The following is a 17,097-nucleotide window of genomic DNA, read 5'->3' on the forward strand; positions in this document are numbered from 1 at the left end:
TTTGGGGATGGAGTCTTTGGGAGGTCAGGAGAGTAGGAATAGTGCCCTCCTGAAAGGAAGAGTGCCCTTATAAGAACAGGAGGAGACACTGGAGCGAGCTCGCTCTCTGCCCTGTTAGAACATAGAGAAAAGGTGGCAAGTCAGAAAGACTTCACCAGGAACTGGCTGGCACCTTCATGTTGGACTTCCCAGCCTCCAGAACTGTGAGAAACCAATGTCTGTTGTAAAGTCACCCTATCTATGGTATTTTGTTATAGTAGCTCGAGAAGACTACAAAAGAGTTAACCAGGGGGCGCCTGGGTGGCTCAGTTGGTTAAGCGACTGCCTTCGGCTCAGGTCATGATCCTGGAGTCCCGGGATCGAGTCCCGCATCAGGCTCCCTGCTCAGCAGGGAGTCTGCTTCTCCCTCTGACCCTCTTCCCTCTCGTGCTCTCTCTCATTCTCTCTCTCTCAAATAAATAAATAAAATCTTTAAAAAAAAAAAAGTTAACCAGACTTGCAAAGGGAGCCCAGCCACTGTAGAGACAGAGGAAATTAATGCTAAAGAACAGATCCCTGAAATGATCAGTGATAGAAAATAGCAGCCAAGGGAGCTAACAGTGCAGGGAAGGCCACCATCACCCACACTTCCAGAAGGGAAGCACAGGCCCAGGGAGGCAGACCTGCCGTGACCACCCACTAGCAGTAGGCCGCACAAGGACCAGAGCCCGGGCCTTCTGGCTGCCAGCCTCAAGCCTTTCCGGCATCACTACTATCTCCTTCTGGGGTCCTGGATACCCGCTGTGGCCCAGATGGAAACTAACTGCCAACATGAAACCGCTTCAAACATATTTATTACTATTTTTATCCTCTAAAGTTCACTGCTAGCCCTGCCACACGTGCTTGTGTAACATGACAAAGGGCCCAGGTTCCCGCCTCTGGCCAGGCTGAGCACTGCTGTCCGGAGGTACCAGTCTCAGGTGAGGCAGCTTTCTGAAGGGTTCCCAGGTGCAGCACAGGACACCGGGGGGTGGGTGTGTGTGTGGGTGTGTGGGTGTGTGTGTGTGTGTGTGTGTGTGTGTGTGTGTGTGTGTAACACCTGTGTGCACAAGTCCGGGCCATGCCAGGGGTGTGCGGCCACCTTGTAATGCCTCCACACCCTGACTCTCATTTGGGAGCCCCAGAGAACACTTTAGGAAGGTTAAGACATGATCAAGGCATCCGTGAGACCATGACAGGGACGTGCTGGGTTTCTGTGGCTCGATGGCTTGGATGAGAGCTTCATTTTTCGATCACACAGCTGCAACGCAGAAAGGCATCAGGAGGCCTGGCCTGGTATTTGGAACTGAAGAGGTGACCCAATTGTAGGGTACAGCTGTATCGAGTGCCCTTTGGTTTCCAGGTGGCTGTTGTAGTGCCTAAGGAGTCCTTCAGCGTTTCCTCATTAACACCCTGAACGGCACTTCATATTTTTCAAAGCCCTTTCAATGTACCTGCAGCTTTTTTTCTGGGCACTCGACCTCACACCGTCCCGCTCACCGGCGCTGGTTTAGACCTGTCAAGTTCTTGAGCTGATATAGGGAAGCAAAGGGAATGATGAGGCCTTGCCCTGTCCCTAGGACTCCAATGGGAAAGACTGGGATTTTCAAGGTGGCAGGCATGGCTAAGACCCACGGATCTGACATGCCAGGGGCCTGGGAGTCAGCCATGCTTTTTAATGGCAGCAAAAAAAAAAAAAGAGGTAGGGAATTCGGAATCAGAGACTGGGGCTGAACCACTATCAGTCTTATTAGTAGCTTTCCGGTGTAAGGCTTTTGGGATCCTCGACACACGTTGTAAGGATCACAGTGCAGGAGTGGAAGGGGAGGAGGGCAGGGGTGAGCGGGGTGGTACTCACCGTCACTGCTGCACCCATGAGTCCCTGCACCAGTGCCTCTCCAGTAGACTTTACCTAGAAGGAGTCAAGGTCCGGTTCTCTTAAGCGCCCAACACAAGCTCAAAGGTGAAATAGGCAGGACAAATCGGCAGGGGGGGTGGGGGAGTGGGGGGGCGGCTCATGAGGACCCTGTGGACTAGAGGAAGAGCCTGTGGACACAACCACAAATGACCCAAGTGTGGCTCTTAGGGAAGGGCTGGTATGTGGAAGAGCCAGCCAGACTCCCTGGGCAGGCCCTCAGGACTGTCCTCTGAGGCCAAAGGGGAGCAAGAAGACAGAAGACCAGCTGTGGCTTGAGGAGGGTGGTGTGTCTAACGAAGCAGCTTCCCAAAGGGCTAGCCCCAACTACCTGCTCGGCAGTGTGGCCCATGTTCATTGCGTCATTAATGCGGTTTTCCAGGAAGCGCCAAGTGTCCTCAAAGTCTGGAGAGGAGTCCTGCATCATCACCAGCTCTGTCGTGTTGTAGATGCCAGCCAGCACAGCTCGGCGGGTATACCAGTTAAACTGCAAAATAACCCATTCAGGAAGGTGGGTCACCACTACTGCTGTGGACTGGGGGAAGTCGGGGGTGGTTCCTACCCAAAGCCATGGGCACACATGGGCTCCCTCCTGATCTCTTCTTTCCTCCAGATGTCCCCCCCTGGATAACAGTCCTGTTCTCAAACTTGGCTGCACACCAAATTACCTGGGAGATTAAAATGCAAACTCCTGGGCCCAACCTCTTAGAGCTTAGAGTCGGGGGGGGGGGGTCTGAAGAAAGTGCAAAGAATCTGGATGTCTGATAAGCATCCCAGGTGATTTTGTTACATCCAGTCCATTTTGAAACTGCTGGTGAAAAGACCAAGTCTTAGGCCACCTAAATGCCAGAGAGGCTCTATGGTCAGCCAGTTATGAGCACACCGTGGTGTGTTCATCAGTCATGTGAGGGTGGAGACAGGACCACGGACAGATCAGAACACCTGGGCCGAGCTGAGGGTTCCGGTCCCTCGGCCACTCAGGCTGGCCCAGCAAACTGCTCTTCGGAGCACTAGCTCAGCTGCTTCGTGTTTTATTCCTTTAATTTCTCGGCTTTCTAATTTCATTTTGTCACCAACTCTGTTGGTGATTGTACTCCCACACGGGGGAAGCTTATTAAAGTCCTTTGTTAGAACTGTGGCAGGAGTATCTCTTTGCTTCCCCAGCCTGGATTCCACAAAGCACCATCACAAATTAATTTCTTTTATGAAGGTACACTTTTTATTTTTTAATTTCCTACCAGAAATATGATAGCATTAACAAGTCAGATTCTTTCCTGGTGCCTGTTTAAAGGCTTATTGATCTCTTAGCAAAGCAGGCCAAAGTGGGCTGGGGGGAGGGAGTTCCTTGTCAAAGCAACTGGTGGCTCCATGGCATTCTTCTTCCTTTTTTTTTTAAAGTAGGCTCCCTGCCCAGCATGGAGCTTGAACTCATGACCCTGAGATCAAGACCCAAGGTGAAATCAAGAGTCGGACACGTAACCCACTGAGCTATCCAGGGCCCCCCCTTTTTAAAAATCAGTCTCATGAAAAACACACACTGAAAAAGCCCACCGCAGAATCTGAATCTTAGGAGACTGAGGAGAAAATACTTATAAAATGGCAGCCCAGTCACCACTAGAGGTCAGAGGGAACAATTGCTTATTTGTGGCTAGGGTGCTGGCCCTCGAGTGAGGACCTGGCTCCCACTGTGGCTTGTTGAGGGACCTTCCCCACCCCTAGCCTCTCCTTCCCATGACAAGAATGGCACTGCAGGCCCCCTAAAGGGATCTGTGATCAAAGAACTTTCACAAACTTCCTGAAGAAATGCCTAACCCATGCCTTTTCCGGTATCCTGTGGGTATGCAGAAAGCACTCACGTCAGTGGACTGGTCCCCAGCATAGTGCCACATGTCATCCACCATACTGGTGATCAGGCTGAGGCTGGATGGGATGTTGTGAGGGAGCATGAGGATGCTGAGGGCCTGAGGAGAGAAGGACGGAGAAATAGGTACCACACACAGAAATAACAGCGCATGGGTGGGATCGCGACTCACCCCTCCGTGGAGGTGTGTAAGAGGGCCTGCCCAACTCTCCTGCTGAGACCCACCATCTCCACCTGGCTGGGGTGAGCTCCTGGCAGCTGACAATGCTGGCCACAGCTGATGGGAGCCAGGGGCAGATCCTACCCTCAGCTGGCTCACTCAGCTTCTCCATCCCCAGCATGTGGATTTGGGAAGGCCGGCACCCAGAGGGTCTAGCTGTCTTTCTAACAGCACTGAGCAAGGATGGGGGAGGGCACACCGTTCTGTAACACGGAGGAAGAGGCAGAGATGGGAGGAAGGTTGGGGGTGGTTTCTAGGTCCAAATCCCAGGCCATTCCCAGGGCCCAGCAGCATTCCTGCCCTCGATGCCCCATCGCAGCCTCCCTGGTGTTTTGCTTAACTCAAGTTGGTTTCTGGTACCTGAAACCAAAAATCCTTCAACTCATACAAGCAATGGCACCACCCAGAGCTGTTTCCTTAGCAGACATAACTCCTGAGAGGATAAGGTCTTGTCACTTTGCCAACTCAAAAATCCACTGGCTGTGTCCTGTGGGAGCTGGTCAGAGGCCCTGGATTGGCTGGAAAGCTTTCTTTTATTGCAGGAGCCCAGAAGAAAAATGTGCTGAATCACAAGGCAGTTGGGGCCCAATACACACACTTCCACTGCTTTAACTGCAAGGTGGACTGAGTCCAGGCCAGAGGTCTGAAGATCAAGTGTGGCAGGCACAGGCAGAGGACAGGGGACGGGACTTCGCTCGCTATACTCCCTCCACACGCAGCCCGGGGTTGGGCACAGGTGTTCCAATGCCTGTCCACTGACTGACTGACGCTACACGCTCAGTGGTATCCCAGTGGGTGGGGGACACGGGACGATCTCAGCTGTCCTCCATTCCTGATGTGCTTGGGCTCCACCTTCTTAACTAAGAGAATGGCCCATATGGTGACATGCTTGGAAACCGGAAAAAGGAAGCTTCCCAAAAGCGGTAAAAAGCCCTTGGAATGAATACTCTAATTCTCAAGCACCACGCGGACAACTGGTAAAGCCATCCCGCTCCTCTGACATCTACACCTCAGGCCTGTTACTGGCGACGGCCAAGAAACTCCTCTCGTTTTCTAATCTCCGTCATGGATTCCTCCTCACTGAAGACCTGGTGGCACACTCGGGCCACCGGGACCCAATATGAATGTGACCTAGTTCCCCAGGCCACTCGCCTTTCTAGGAACTGAGACCCAGGTGGCTCTGTCCCTCCCACTGGCACACCCCAGTTTATGCTCCCGAGCTCTACCGAGTGCACTGAGCATCCCAGAATCCCCGGGCCTGTGCAGATTAACAAGCTAACTTCTGCAGAATGTGCAAGGTCCTCTGATGGCTAGGCGCTGAGAACTAAGACCATGAATAATACATTGTTGCCCTGGGGCCTAGATATGGACTCTGTACCCGGGGCCAGTGCTCAATGTACGGGATCAGCATTCTCAGTCTGGTTTCCACCGCGTCCCTCAGGAACTGGTCTGTCTTCCTCTTCCTGGAAGATGGAAAAGAAAACAGTGTGTCTCTGGGTCAAAGGCATGGGCTCGGTGCTACACCGCTTACTCGGCTCTAGGGAAGGGGAGGTCCCACCAGCTCCTGATGCTGGCCTGTCACAGACAGGCAGCTGTGTTCCAGGCCCATCCAAGCGGCAGGGCTGCTCCATGCTCCTCTCTTTTGGCTCTGCTCGGATTGGCCTCCTGGGGCAGTTGGTGGGGCCTGACCCCCCCTCACCCCGATCCTTAGCTGCCACCCTGAACAATAATGCCACAGGACTTACTCTGCCTGGCCCAGCTGTACCAGCTTCTGCTCCTCCTCCAGCACATGAGTGAGCTGAGCATTGCACTGGGTCACAAAATGCAGTATCAGCTCACTGCCATCATCCCCAAACATGCCGGCTGCCGCACTGGACAAACCCAGAGACTACAAAAGGAGAGAGGAAAACAGGAGAGTGGCACACAGATATAGTGGACCTGTACTGCCTGTTCCTCACTAGTGCCTCCTTTTCTAGTAACAGCAGATGGATTTTTATGGGCTAACCCTACTCTTCATTCCTGGTCCCTGTGGTTTGGGTGAAGCTGACCACCAATCCCTCCACACTCCATCAAGCCCCCCGGTGTACTGTAAAGCATGAGGCCCAGGCTTGGATAACTGGAGTTCACAGTGACTAGCTCAGGGACCTGCCCAGGGCCCAATCCAGGCCCTAAGAGGCTGCGTCTGGGCTTCTGCTAGTACTGATGGGAAAGAAATGCTCTCTTTTCACTGGAGCTGCTGAACCGTTTTTAGTCCTGCATGGGAAGCCCCTGCTGAGAATGAAGCTCACAGAGAGGAAAGCAAAGCAGACAGGATGAAGAGACGATTCCCAACAGCACAATCTAAGAACACTGTGCCAGAGCTACTTCCAGACTCTTCTGTTATTAAATGAGCCCAAACACTCCCTTTCCTGCTTGAGCCAGTTAGAACTGAGCTCTGACACTCATAACCCAAAGTCCTAATATAAAAAAAGGGGCTGGGAAGAGCACTCAGCTCTTTCTCACCAATTCACTTCACCTAAATCTCCTGGAAATTAGGCCTCTCAGTCATGAAAAAAAAAACAAAACCAAAAAACATTTTTCTTAATGAGTTGTTAAGGAGTTAAAGCCACGAAGATCCTCGGCTATTCCTGATATACAGCAACCACTGAGCATCTACTAGAGGCAGAATCCTGACAGCACCAGGGACAGCGGGCAGAGAAGGAACAAAAAAATGATTAACTCTAAGCCCCAGTGCTGGGAGTTTACACAGCCTTTCCAGAGGGCAATTTGACAGGCTTCACAACAGCCGTGCAGCGGCATCAGTACTAACAGGGACTGGATGCTTACAGTGTCAGGCACTCAGCTATGCACACGACACACACCATCTCACTGCAGCCTCCCAGCAACTCCAGCTGCTGGGCGTTATCCTCACCCACATTTTACAGACAAGGAAACTGAGGCTCAGAGCTCTCCACCACCAGGCTATACTGCTTCTACTATGTGTCTAACAGAACCCTCAAAAATACACTTGGGCGCCTGGCTGGCTCAGTGGGTAGCGCATGCAACTCTTGATCCTGGGGTTATGGATTCAAGCTCCACGCTGGGTGGAGAGATTACTTAAATAAACACATATTTAAATATATACGCACACACATATAGCCCCATATGCTCTCTGGACTACATAGTGAGTCAGTGTCTCAGCCCCAAGGCTGCCCTCAGCTTCGTGACGCAGGGGCTGTAGCCCCACCAGCCCGGCGGCTCCAGGTTAGGCTCTGTCAGAGATCGATCGGGTGGCCAGAGGGAGACTGCGAGGCTGGAGGGGGAGGAAGGGACTTGCCCCTTCCTGTCGCCTTCCTGTCCGCTAGCGGCTCCTATGGGCATCTCCCCCGCCGTGCTTCCTCACCACCTTCTTCAGCGTGGCCCCCGCAGGATCTGGGGTTCCAGCCAACCACCACCCACCCTGGCCCCCAGAGACCCTCTCTCCGAGCTCAGAGACAGCAGTGCCTGCGGAGCAGGCTTGAGTTCTGCCTCCACAGGGGCTCTCCTTCAAGCTTCTCGTTTTAACAATTCCACTTTTTCCCTCTTTCCCCTTAGCCCTGGAGATGGGAGCCACTTCCTGCAGAGGCAGCCTCCATAACACCCTGGAGGGTTCTTCTTATGCTGCCAGTGGCCCGGTTACCGAGTTTCCACCTAGCTCACCATTCTTTGTATTAAATTCTATCTGAATAACTGGCATGGTCTCTGTCCCCTGACAAATACACGCCCCGAAGTAGCAACTCCACTTCTCCAAATGCACTTAAATGTGTTGTACAAATAGGTTTAGAACACTAAAAAATTGGAAACAACCTAAATGTTTATCAGTTGAGGTGAAGTAAACACACGGCTACTATGCAGCCACTACAAATGAAGAGATACAGAGTGGGAAAGACCAGTTACGCATAGAATAACTCAGTGTTTTTCCACACAGTCCTGGTACATTTCTGTCCTCTACTTGTTCCACCGCTTCCTGGAATGGTTCCTTCGAACGTTTTCTGCCACCCTCAACTCTTTGTCTCCTCCGACCCTTCCCTAACTTCAGGTTCACAAGACAATCACTCCTACTTCACAGAGAACAGAAGCTGTCCCCCCGGAACTCCCTTAATATTCTAGAAACTAAACCTGCAGTTCTCTTCTCCAACCTCACCCCTAATACACCTACGACAGTCCTCCCACTCATTTTCTGGATCTCCTAGTTCTTGCCTTCACAGGACTTTGCACTTTTAATTTTGCCACTTTCTCTTGTACCTTTACCTCACCCTCATTTCTGGGTTCTTCTGGCCGATGTTCAAACATGCTCATCCTTCCACCTCATTTTCCCTGCAAGCTTGGGATGGGAGAAGTGAATCCGGAGTTCCTTTGTTCTCTGTTCTCACAGAGCTCTTGCAAGGCAGTATCTGGCTCTGCTTGACAATTCTGCACGCCACGGTATCAGGACGAGCCTGCGGCTTAATCTAAAGCAGCCATCTGTTCCTGGGCAGGAGGAATGTACTGAGAAAAATCAGGTGTCTCCTAATGGTCTCCTCAATGGTGCCTTTTTTTTTTTTTGGTACAAAATGGTGGTTTTATTAAAGCACGGGGGCAGGGCCCATGGGCAGAAAGAGCTGCTGACCAATGGTGCCTTCTTGAGAGTTTTCAAACATCAGATTTCATCAGTTCTAAGATGCACCTATTTTATCTTTTTTTTTTTAAGATTTTTATTTGGAAGTAATCTCAACACCTAACATGGGGCTCAAACTCACAACCCCAAGATCAAGAGTCACATGTTCTGCCAACTGAGCCAGTCAGGTGCCCTATTTTTTTTTTTTTTTAAGATTTATTTATTTGAGGGGGAGGCAGAGGGAGGGGCAAAGGGAGAGGAAGAGAATCTCAAGCAGACTCCTGGCTCAGCGTGGAGCCCAACTCAGGGCTCAAATCTCACGACCCTCATCATGACCTGACCCGAAACCAACAGTCGGGTGCTTAACCAACTGAGCCACCCAGGTGCCCCCCATTTTTTCAATTTAAACAATCAGTGTGAATTATGCAATTGACTACATGTCCTAATTTAATAGGTAACTTTTTTCTTTTTTAGTGATGCATAACATAATGGTGCTTCTTACAACCACTGCCATCTTCGAGTCAATGAAATGTGGTAGTTGTGATCATCGGCAATGCTTGCCTAATGGGGTGCCTTTAGAACCTAGCTCACAAGAACCAACTCCGTGGTATGATCTTTCTATACTAAAAAATAAAGCCATCTCACCCTACTGGGGAAAAAACCACCTCCCTCCCGCCCACCGCCATGCAAAATCCTATAGCATGAGGGGCTCGAAGCTGGGCTGTCTGCTCTGGCTAATCCTGGTCAGGCTGCGCACCCCCCCGCCCCGCCCCGGCCCCGGCCCCGGCCCATACCCACCTGGGCTCCTTCTGCAATGGCCTCTGCTGTCCACCCGTGGGCAGGCACAAAGCTCAGGGCTGCCGTCAGGATGCGGTGCTGCAGCTGCTCCTCACTCTCGTGGTCCTCCTCCTCCTCACCGCCCTGATCTGTGTACCTGAGACCCGCACGGAACAGAGACGTGGCGACAGAGCCCAGCACACCTCCTCTCACTGCTGCTGCCTGACAGGCCAAAGGTGCCTGACCAGAACGTGGAGGCTCGGTGCCTCCGACCAGCACACGCTGGGAAGGCATTTACTTTTGTGCCAGCATCGCTATTTCCACGCCGACGGGGCAAAAATGATGTCATCTTTCTCCCCTCATACAGTCACTGAGAGAAGGGATCCAGTGAGCGAGGAGGCCACATCATGGGAAGGCAAATGCTCCCATAGCACTCTGGATCTCCCCGTTTATAGCCCTTAGCACACCGTTTCTTTATCTGTATTTGTATCAAATGATAACTACAGGGCCTGGCACAAAGTAGATCCTAAAAACATATTTGCTGAATTGAAATGAAAAGCATTTTAATCAGGACACCAGAAAAATGACAGGAACACCCTAATTTCAGAGCTAGAGGAACTTCTCAGTGGCAGGATTAAGGGAAAAAAACATATAATGGAAATGTAAACTATTATCGCCTTCCTAAACAGCAGTTTGGCCCCCCATATGTAACAAAATGCTAAATGTGCAAATCCTTTTGACTCAGTGCTCTCAATGCTGAGAGACAATCCCATTATTTTTTTTTAACCAGTGAAGGAAATCTAAATATTCATCAATAAAAGATAGGTTAAATAAATTTTAATACTGCCAAATTTTAGGGGCGCCTGGGTGGCTCAGTCGTTAAGCGGCCGCCTCCGGTTCAGGTCATGATCCCAGGGTCCTGGGATCGAGCCCCGCATCGGGCTCCCTGCTCCGCGGGAAGCCTGCTTCTCCCTCTCCCACTCCCCCTGCTTGTGTTCCTGCTCTCGCTATCTCTGTCAAATAAATAAATAAAATCTTAAAAAAAAAAAATACTGCCAAATTTTAATACTGCCATCCTGCTGGAATATTATGCAACCATTACAATCATACAGACTGAGAAAACATTAAAAATGTATTGTTGAGTGAAAAAGTAGGTTCTGGAATGTCATGTATAGTGCCATTATTATATATAGATGTATACATGGAATATACTTAGAAAAACATCTAAAAGGATAGTCACAAAATGTTGCAGTTATTTCTGGGTTTGTGATTCCTGGTCATTTCTGTTTTATTTTTCTGAACTTCTTTGTATTGTTTAGATATTTTAGAACGAACAGGCACAATTTGCCAAAAAACCCATAGATTCCTTTCACGGATAGCCTTGAAAATGACAGAAGGTGAAAAGGGGGATAAAAAGAAGAGAGGAAGGAGAGAGAGGACAGACATACCCAAGCAAAATGGCCAGAAACAGATGAATGGGGGTTCTGGTGCATACCTCGGGGGTGAACGAGAAGATTCTGGATTGGGTTCTTCTGCCTCATGTGTCTCAGAGTGTTGCTGAGAAAAAGATGGGGGACGTTGTTGCTTCTGCTCATCTGAAGACTTTAGCTGCATGGCTGAAGCATGGAAGGCACGTGACACCACGGAACACTGGCAACGGGACACTGAAACAAAAACTGGTCTGGTCAGTCAGGGACACTCACCAGAGAAGACTCTTTGAAACCCAGGATGGTGTGAGGGATGGGGGAGAGGAAAAGCAGGGCTGAGGGGCGCCTGGGTGGCTCAGATGGTTAAGCGTCTGCCTTCGGCTCAGGTGATCCTGAGGGTCCTAGGATCGAGTCCCGCATCAGGCTCCCTGCTCCCTGGGAGCCTGCCAGGGAGCCTGCTTCTCCCTCTGCCTCACTCTCTCTCTGTCTCTCATGAATAAATAAATAAAATCTTTTTTTAAAAAAAGTGAAAGTAACCTGAAAATGTTACATATTTATATCATAGCAAGAGCACTGGATTAGAAATTAGAAGGTCCAAGTACTGACTCCCATAGTGTTTATATGGTGTCTTCAGATGGGTCATGCAGGGCTCGAACTCACGACCCTGAGATCAAGATCTGGGCTGAGGGCACCTGGGTGGCTCAGTCGGTTAAGTGTCTGCCTTTGGCTCAGGTCATGATCCCAGGGTCCTGGGATTGAGTGCCACATCGGGCTCTCTGCTCAGCGGGGAGTCTGCTTCTCCCTCTCCCTCTCCCTCTGTGTTCTCCCTCTCTCTTTCTCAAATAAATAAATAAAACCTTAAGAAAAAAAAAAGACCAGAGCTGAGATGGAGTTGGATGCTTAAACCGACTGAGCCACCCAGGGGCCCCTATTATTAAAAAATTCATACAAGTTGAAAGAACTACGGCATGAACACCTGTTTATCTACCACCTAGGTTCTACAGATCTATCACACTCTTCATCAGTCCAGCTTATTTTTTTTTAATCCAGCTTATTCTTGATGCATTTGTTGCAGCCCTCAGTATTCTTCCCCTCTATACATTCTGGCATGCATACCATTAACTAGAGTTCAATATTTATTTACTGTTCTTTTATTGAGGTGACAGTTATATACAATGAAATGGACAAATCTTAACTGTACCAATTCTGAGATTTGACAAAGGTATACACTTGCATAATCTGAACCCCTATCTAGAGAATATTATCACCCCAGAAAGTTCCCTCATGCTCTTTCCCAGTCACTCCCTACTTACACTGTTCTGAAATTTTCACCCTAGTTTAACCTGTCCTAGAATTTCATCTAAATACAATCATACAGTATATCCTTTTTGTGTAAAACTTTTTTTGCACATTTTTTAGATGGATTAGTTTTGCGGAAATTGTTTTTTATTGCTGAGTAATATTCCATTAAGAAACACTATTCTGTTGAACGCCTGGGTCGTTTCAGCCTTGTCTATCATGAATAAAGTTGCTATAAATATATTTTGGCAAACCTTTTGGTGGACATATGCTTTCATTTCTCTTGGGTAAATACCTAGGAGTGGCTTTGCTGGGTCATAGGCATTACTTTAACTAAACATATGTAGTTTGGAGTTTTGTATAAAAACAACAAAAGGACACTCAATTTTTTTTTTAATCTATGGACTAATTCAGGGAACAACGATCTTAAAAGAAATGTAGAATAGTATGTGTAAAAATATCAATATTTTACTATTTGTAAAAAAAAAAAAAAAAAAAAGGAATACTCATAATAAAACTTTGAAAAGGATGGGAGAGGTCCCAAAGCACAACTGTGGAACCACTAAGGTTTGCAAAGGATTTCTGATGAAATACAGGAAATTATTTCATTAATTATATATTTATGTTAATGCGTCAATGTGTTCATTCTATTTACGGATGGTGACACTGGTTTATCGATTTACAATAGCAACATAAAGTAACCTCTTCTAAAGTAGACATCTCTAGTTTTAAGAACTCAGATGTACAAACGAAGATACAGACTCTGTTATGGAAATAATCATAGAATTACAGAAGTGGTGAGGAAATAACCGATTTAGGAAACAATGGACTAGGAGCTTGCAGCTGTTTCCAACTCCGTCCCCGAGTCGCCCTGCCCAGGGACTTGGCAACAGAGTTATTAAAAGACTGGGTCCAGGTCTACCAGTCTGCAACTGCCCAGCTGTGTGACCTTGGGCACACACAGCCCTCTCTGGGGCTTTGTTAACTTCGCTAAATGGGAGTGACAGACCCTGCTCCGCTACTCTTTGCCCCTCACCTCGAGAATGGGGGCAGAATCAGCCAGGCGGGCCCTTCGAGTCTAAGACGCCGGCGGCTCCGCGCCGATGCCCTTCACGTCACCTTGCTCGCGGGCCGCCACGACGACCTCTTCCGCCCCGCACCCAGTCCAGTCGGCTTCGTGCCCCCCCTTCCCCTCCCCGCTCCCCGGCTCGGCTGCCCCCTCACCGGGCAGGCACCGTAGCTGCAGGAGCCTCCAGCCCACCCGGCCGAGCGCGCCGGACATCGCCGCCGCCGCCATCTTGGAAGCGGGCACGCCGCCGACTGTGACGCGACGGGCAGCCCCAGGGGCTCGGCAAGGCCACTTCCGCCCTGCCGGCGCTCCCCGCAGCCTCCTCTTCTCGCGAGAGGCGCGAGGTGCGAAGCCGGCGGTGCCGGAGAAGCCGGGAGCGACCCCTGGGAGGCAGGTGAGAGTTGTATGCGTGCGGCCTAGGAGCCCGATCTCCCCAACCGTCCCACTCTTGTACCTAGAGCCCCTTGTTTTCTGTTCCCAGCCCTGTCCCGCGGTGGGCACCGAACCGTGACCACCTCCCCGGGGAGCATGGCGGGCTTTTGCCTGGGGAAGCCTGTGTAGGGGACCGGCCGGCCCTGCGTGTCCAGGGCTCCTGGCATTGTGGCTTCTTGCTCTTCCCGGGCTGCTCCGTCTCCCACGCTGCCGGAATCGATCTGAAGCCCTGGAGACGGCGCGCTGAGGGGTTAGAGAGCCTTGGTGACCGGGGTCTAAGATCCGCTTCTGCTAATAGCCAGCCGTTGTGACCTTGGGCCTCAGTCCTTTGTCTCAAACACTGGGGAGAGCTGAAGTCTCGGTCTTTGGGGGTACCTGAACCCCCAGGTTGTAATTTTGAGCCAGTGACTTGCCAGAACCTCCAAAGTGTGGAGTTGGTGTTGTTAAATAACAAACATTTAACCGGGTAACTTTTAAAGATCTAGTTGGCGTTATTGAACTATTCATGAATTGGGCAGCATTCCATCTAAGTAGAGAGGAGGTCCAAAGAGCTACAGTGAAAAAGAGTTTGGTTTTTTTTTAAAGGCAGAGAGGGGGTGAGACAGGGAAGTCGTAAGGGGAGAAAAGGATTATTTCAGGCAAGGTCACCTTCTTTTGGGGGACAGATGGGGTCTGTTAGGCAGATTACCTTACTAATGCTGACCAGAAAATTCCAGACTGACCCCTTAAGATTAAATTCCTGGAGAAGGTTGAAACTGCAGTGAGGTTAGGTATTAGTTTCTGTTTGGTGATGATGTGGGCTTAGCGCAAGTGACTCCATTTTGAACCTGTTTGCTTCTTTTAATAGTTTAATTGAAAATTTCCCGAACTTGCCAGATCAAAAGAACCATCTAGGATTTGTAGGTGATTTGTAGGATCTGAAGTTGGAGAAAGGCTGGTGTTCATTCTGACACTGAGTGCTAATCTCTGAGTGACTCAGGGAGGTCATGGACTAGGCACTAAACTGAAGTGTACAGGCAGAGTGCCTCACTGTGGTATCTGTCATCAGGGAAGACTTCCTATTAATAGGGAGAACTAAATGATTTGGGGATTAGGGATAACTGATGGCAGGAGCTAAGCATGTCATTCCATAAATTTTGTGTTTGCAGTTAGACCCTTGCCTTTGTATCTGTTTTGCACAACCCTTATCAACTCTAGCCTTTTCAAAACATCTTGCCTTCTCCTACCTCAGTGTGGGGGAAGCTCTCTTAAGCCAAAACTACTCCCCAAATGTTAAAATTCCAGATCCACATCTCTGGATTTCATTAAAACACTACTGATCTGTCCATGAGGTTTTGTTTTCTGAGTTCTGTCCACCCATCTTCAAATGAGCCTTTCATGTGGAAATTCTAGCTCTGGGGTATCCTTCCTGAAACTCTTAATTCTTGACACACACACCTAATTGCCTGGAGAAAGTCTTCCCTTTCTTTTCCTTCGAGTTTCTTGTTTCCTTGTTGATTATCACCTTTTTTCCTCTGTGTGCGTGTGTGCTTGCTTCAGTCAGTTCATTACATTTAAAATTTTCCTTTCTGATAAGGGTCAGTATTCTCAGAATTTTTTTATGCACCTGACTCAAAAAGATTTGATCCTTGGTTTGAACTGATAACCAAACTTCAGTCTTATTTTTTTATTTTATTTTTTTTTTAGTTTTGGCCCCCTTCATCCTTAAGAGGAGCCAAATGCCTCAAGATTTGATGCTTATTGGATACCTTTGAAATAAACAAGTGCATCTCCAGAAGATATTTGCAGACCTCCGCTTTCCTATGGGCGCGTGTGTACAGCAGTGAGCGCCGGCGAGGTGGTTAACAAACAAGGCCCATGACGTGACAATGACTTCTTCAACCCCACCTCTTTTTAGTTATGAAAGTAGGCCCTGAGTCACACTTCTGAGTATGTCAGCTCAGGCGCCAGACATTTGTTTCCTTCTAGTTTTTTAAAAAGACAGATTGCCAACAACATAAAACTCTGACGATGAACAGTATCATCCTTTGGCTTTTAGATACCTAGAAGAATGTTGTCCCCCGTTTTATTTGGAAAATGCTGACCGAGAGTAGTGATTATGTCTGTGTTTTGAGGGTTAATGTTTAATAAGTGCATTTTATGAGCTCCCTCTTGCCGTAGAAGATTAGTTTGGGAGGGATATGGAACGCAAGGCATCTTACATTCTTCTAATGTACTGACACAGTCCCACGGGAGCAGTGTCTACAATGTCATAAAGTGCAGCTCTTATACTGTGTAATTCTAACAGTGAAAAGGAAGCTTCACATCTCTCCCTAGGGAGTCCTCAGCAGGCATGGCTGAGGAGAAAGAATATGTTGTATAGGGACTCTTTGAAGCAAAGGCAAATAAACTGGCCACCAAGAACTAAGAGTTCCTTTAGAACATTATTTCATTGAGCACTGTGTGCCAGGCCCTGCTGAGTGCTTTGCATATTTTTATCTCCTCATTTACTTTTTACAGCAGCCTGGCAAAACATTATTATTCCTACTTCATTGATAAGAGAAGAGAGAGGCTTATAACTGACCCGTGGTCATGGAGCTCCTAAGTAGACAATCCAGTGGTAGATGGAACCCTAGTTCATCTGTGCTCGTTAAAACTGCCTCCATTAAGGTGGCTAGACACCTGGCATTTTATTTTTCTCTGGCTAACAAGTAACCTTTTGCTCCTCCTTTCTTTCATGATGGTTTTTCTGTGAGTGTGGTGCGAGGTTGTAGTTGGTGGTGGTGGGCAGGGAGCTTGTCCCTTTCTGTTGTCCCAGGGGAGAACCTGTGCCAATATCATTCTAGAAACAGGTCCTTTATTTCTTATAACTTAATGCCCAGCAATCCATATTCCTGTCTTCCCTGACTGGTTCTTAAATGGGACATTGATCCCAAGTTGCTTACCTTAAAGATTTGCGGGAGTTCTTCCTCAATATCATACGAGAGTTAAAAGCTTAAAAGTTTCAGTTATTGATTGTGTGCTTTTTAAGGCTTTAAAAACAATGCAGTGACTAAGGAATCTTGCTTATCTGATAACACTTGGTATCCTTTCCCTGGGGCTTGCAGTCAGGTCAGGATAATAAAGAGTGGGCATTCCACATGGAAGCAAGTAGATAGGGTGCGTGGTTAAGCGTCTGCCTTCAGTTCGGGTCCTGATCCCAGGGTGCTGGGATCGAGTCCTACGTCGGGCTCCCCTCTGCCTCTCGCTCTCTGTCTCTCGTGAATAAATAAATAATAAAATCTTAAAAAAAAAAAAAAAAGCAGGGCTCCTGGGTGGCTCAGTTGGTTAAGCGACTACCTTCAGCTCAGGTCATGATCCTGGAGTCCCGGGATCGGGTCCCGCATCGGGCTCCCTGCTCAGCAGGGAGTCTGCTTCTCCCTCTGATCCTCCTCCCTGTCATGCTCTCTGTCTCTCATTCTTTCTCTCTCAAATAAATAAAATCT

At 48.9% G+C, this 17,097-nt stretch overlaps 2 protein-coding genes across 5 annotated transcripts in view; one reads left to right on the forward strand and one right to left on the reverse strand.

The window, feature by feature from the left end:
• Nucleotides 1–482: 482 nt before the first annotated feature.
• Nucleotides 483–13,470, reverse strand: COQ9 (coenzyme Q9). Of its 2 annotated transcripts, none has more exons than XM_025889202.2 (9): nucleotides 13,357–13,470; nucleotides 10,902–11,070; nucleotides 9,428–9,563; nucleotides 5,760–5,902; nucleotides 5,393–5,477; nucleotides 3,790–3,894; nucleotides 2,265–2,420; nucleotides 1,877–1,930; nucleotides 483–1,550 (listed from the first exon to the last, which is right to left on the reverse strand). In XM_025889202.2, exons 1-9 carry the CDS (start codon nucleotides 13,427–13,429, stop codon nucleotides 1,515–1,517), a joined length of 957 nt encoding a protein of 318 aa, XP_025744987.2. In that variant the 5' UTR covers nucleotides 13,430–13,470; the 3' UTR covers nucleotides 483–1,514. The 2 variants fall into 2 exon arrangements, with proteins under 2 accessions (XP_025744987.2, XP_025744988.2); XM_025889203.2 differs by lacking the exon at nucleotides 13,357–13,470 and adding an exon at nucleotides 13,169–13,325.
• A 13-nt stretch (nucleotides 13,471–13,483) lies between these two features.
• The window catches only part of CIAPIN1 (cytokine induced apoptosis inhibitor 1), a 16,869-nt gene continuing 13,255 nt past the window's right edge, over nucleotides 13,484–17,097 (forward strand). For 2 of the 3 annotated variants that reach the window (XM_025889097.2, XM_073880245.1), the window contains exon 1: nucleotides 13,484–13,595. The gene's annotated coding sequence lies outside the window, so the exon portion shown is untranslated. Of the gene's footprint in view, nucleotides 13,596–15,319; nucleotides 15,471–17,097 lie in introns of all 3 variants that reach the window. The other variant, XM_073880244.1, reaches the window with a different exon arrangement.

The sequence above is a fragment of the Callorhinus ursinus genome, unplaced genomic scaffold (assembly GCF_003265705.2).
Source record: "Callorhinus ursinus isolate GAN/ISIS: 27379988/994484 unplaced genomic scaffold, GSC_fseal_2.0 scaffold37, whole genome shotgun sequence".
NCBI lineage: Eukaryota > Metazoa > Chordata > Mammalia > Carnivora > Otariidae > Callorhinus > Callorhinus ursinus.

Excerpts from the sequence above, each read along its gene's own strand:
- COQ9 (XM_025889202.2), bottom strand. The coding sequence starts at position 13,429 with ATGGCGGCGGCGGCGATGTCCGGCGCGCTCGGCCGGGTGGGCTGGAGG. Across the intron at positions 5,903-9,427 it reads CCATTGCAGAAGGAGCCCAG|TCTCTGGGTTTGTCCAGTGC; the intron begins GTGGGTATGGGC and ends CTCCTTTTGTAG. Across the intron at positions 2,421-3,789 it reads CTGGGGACCAGTCCACTGAC|TTTAACTGGTATACCCGCCG; the intron begins GTGAGTGCTTTC and ends GTTATTTTGCAG.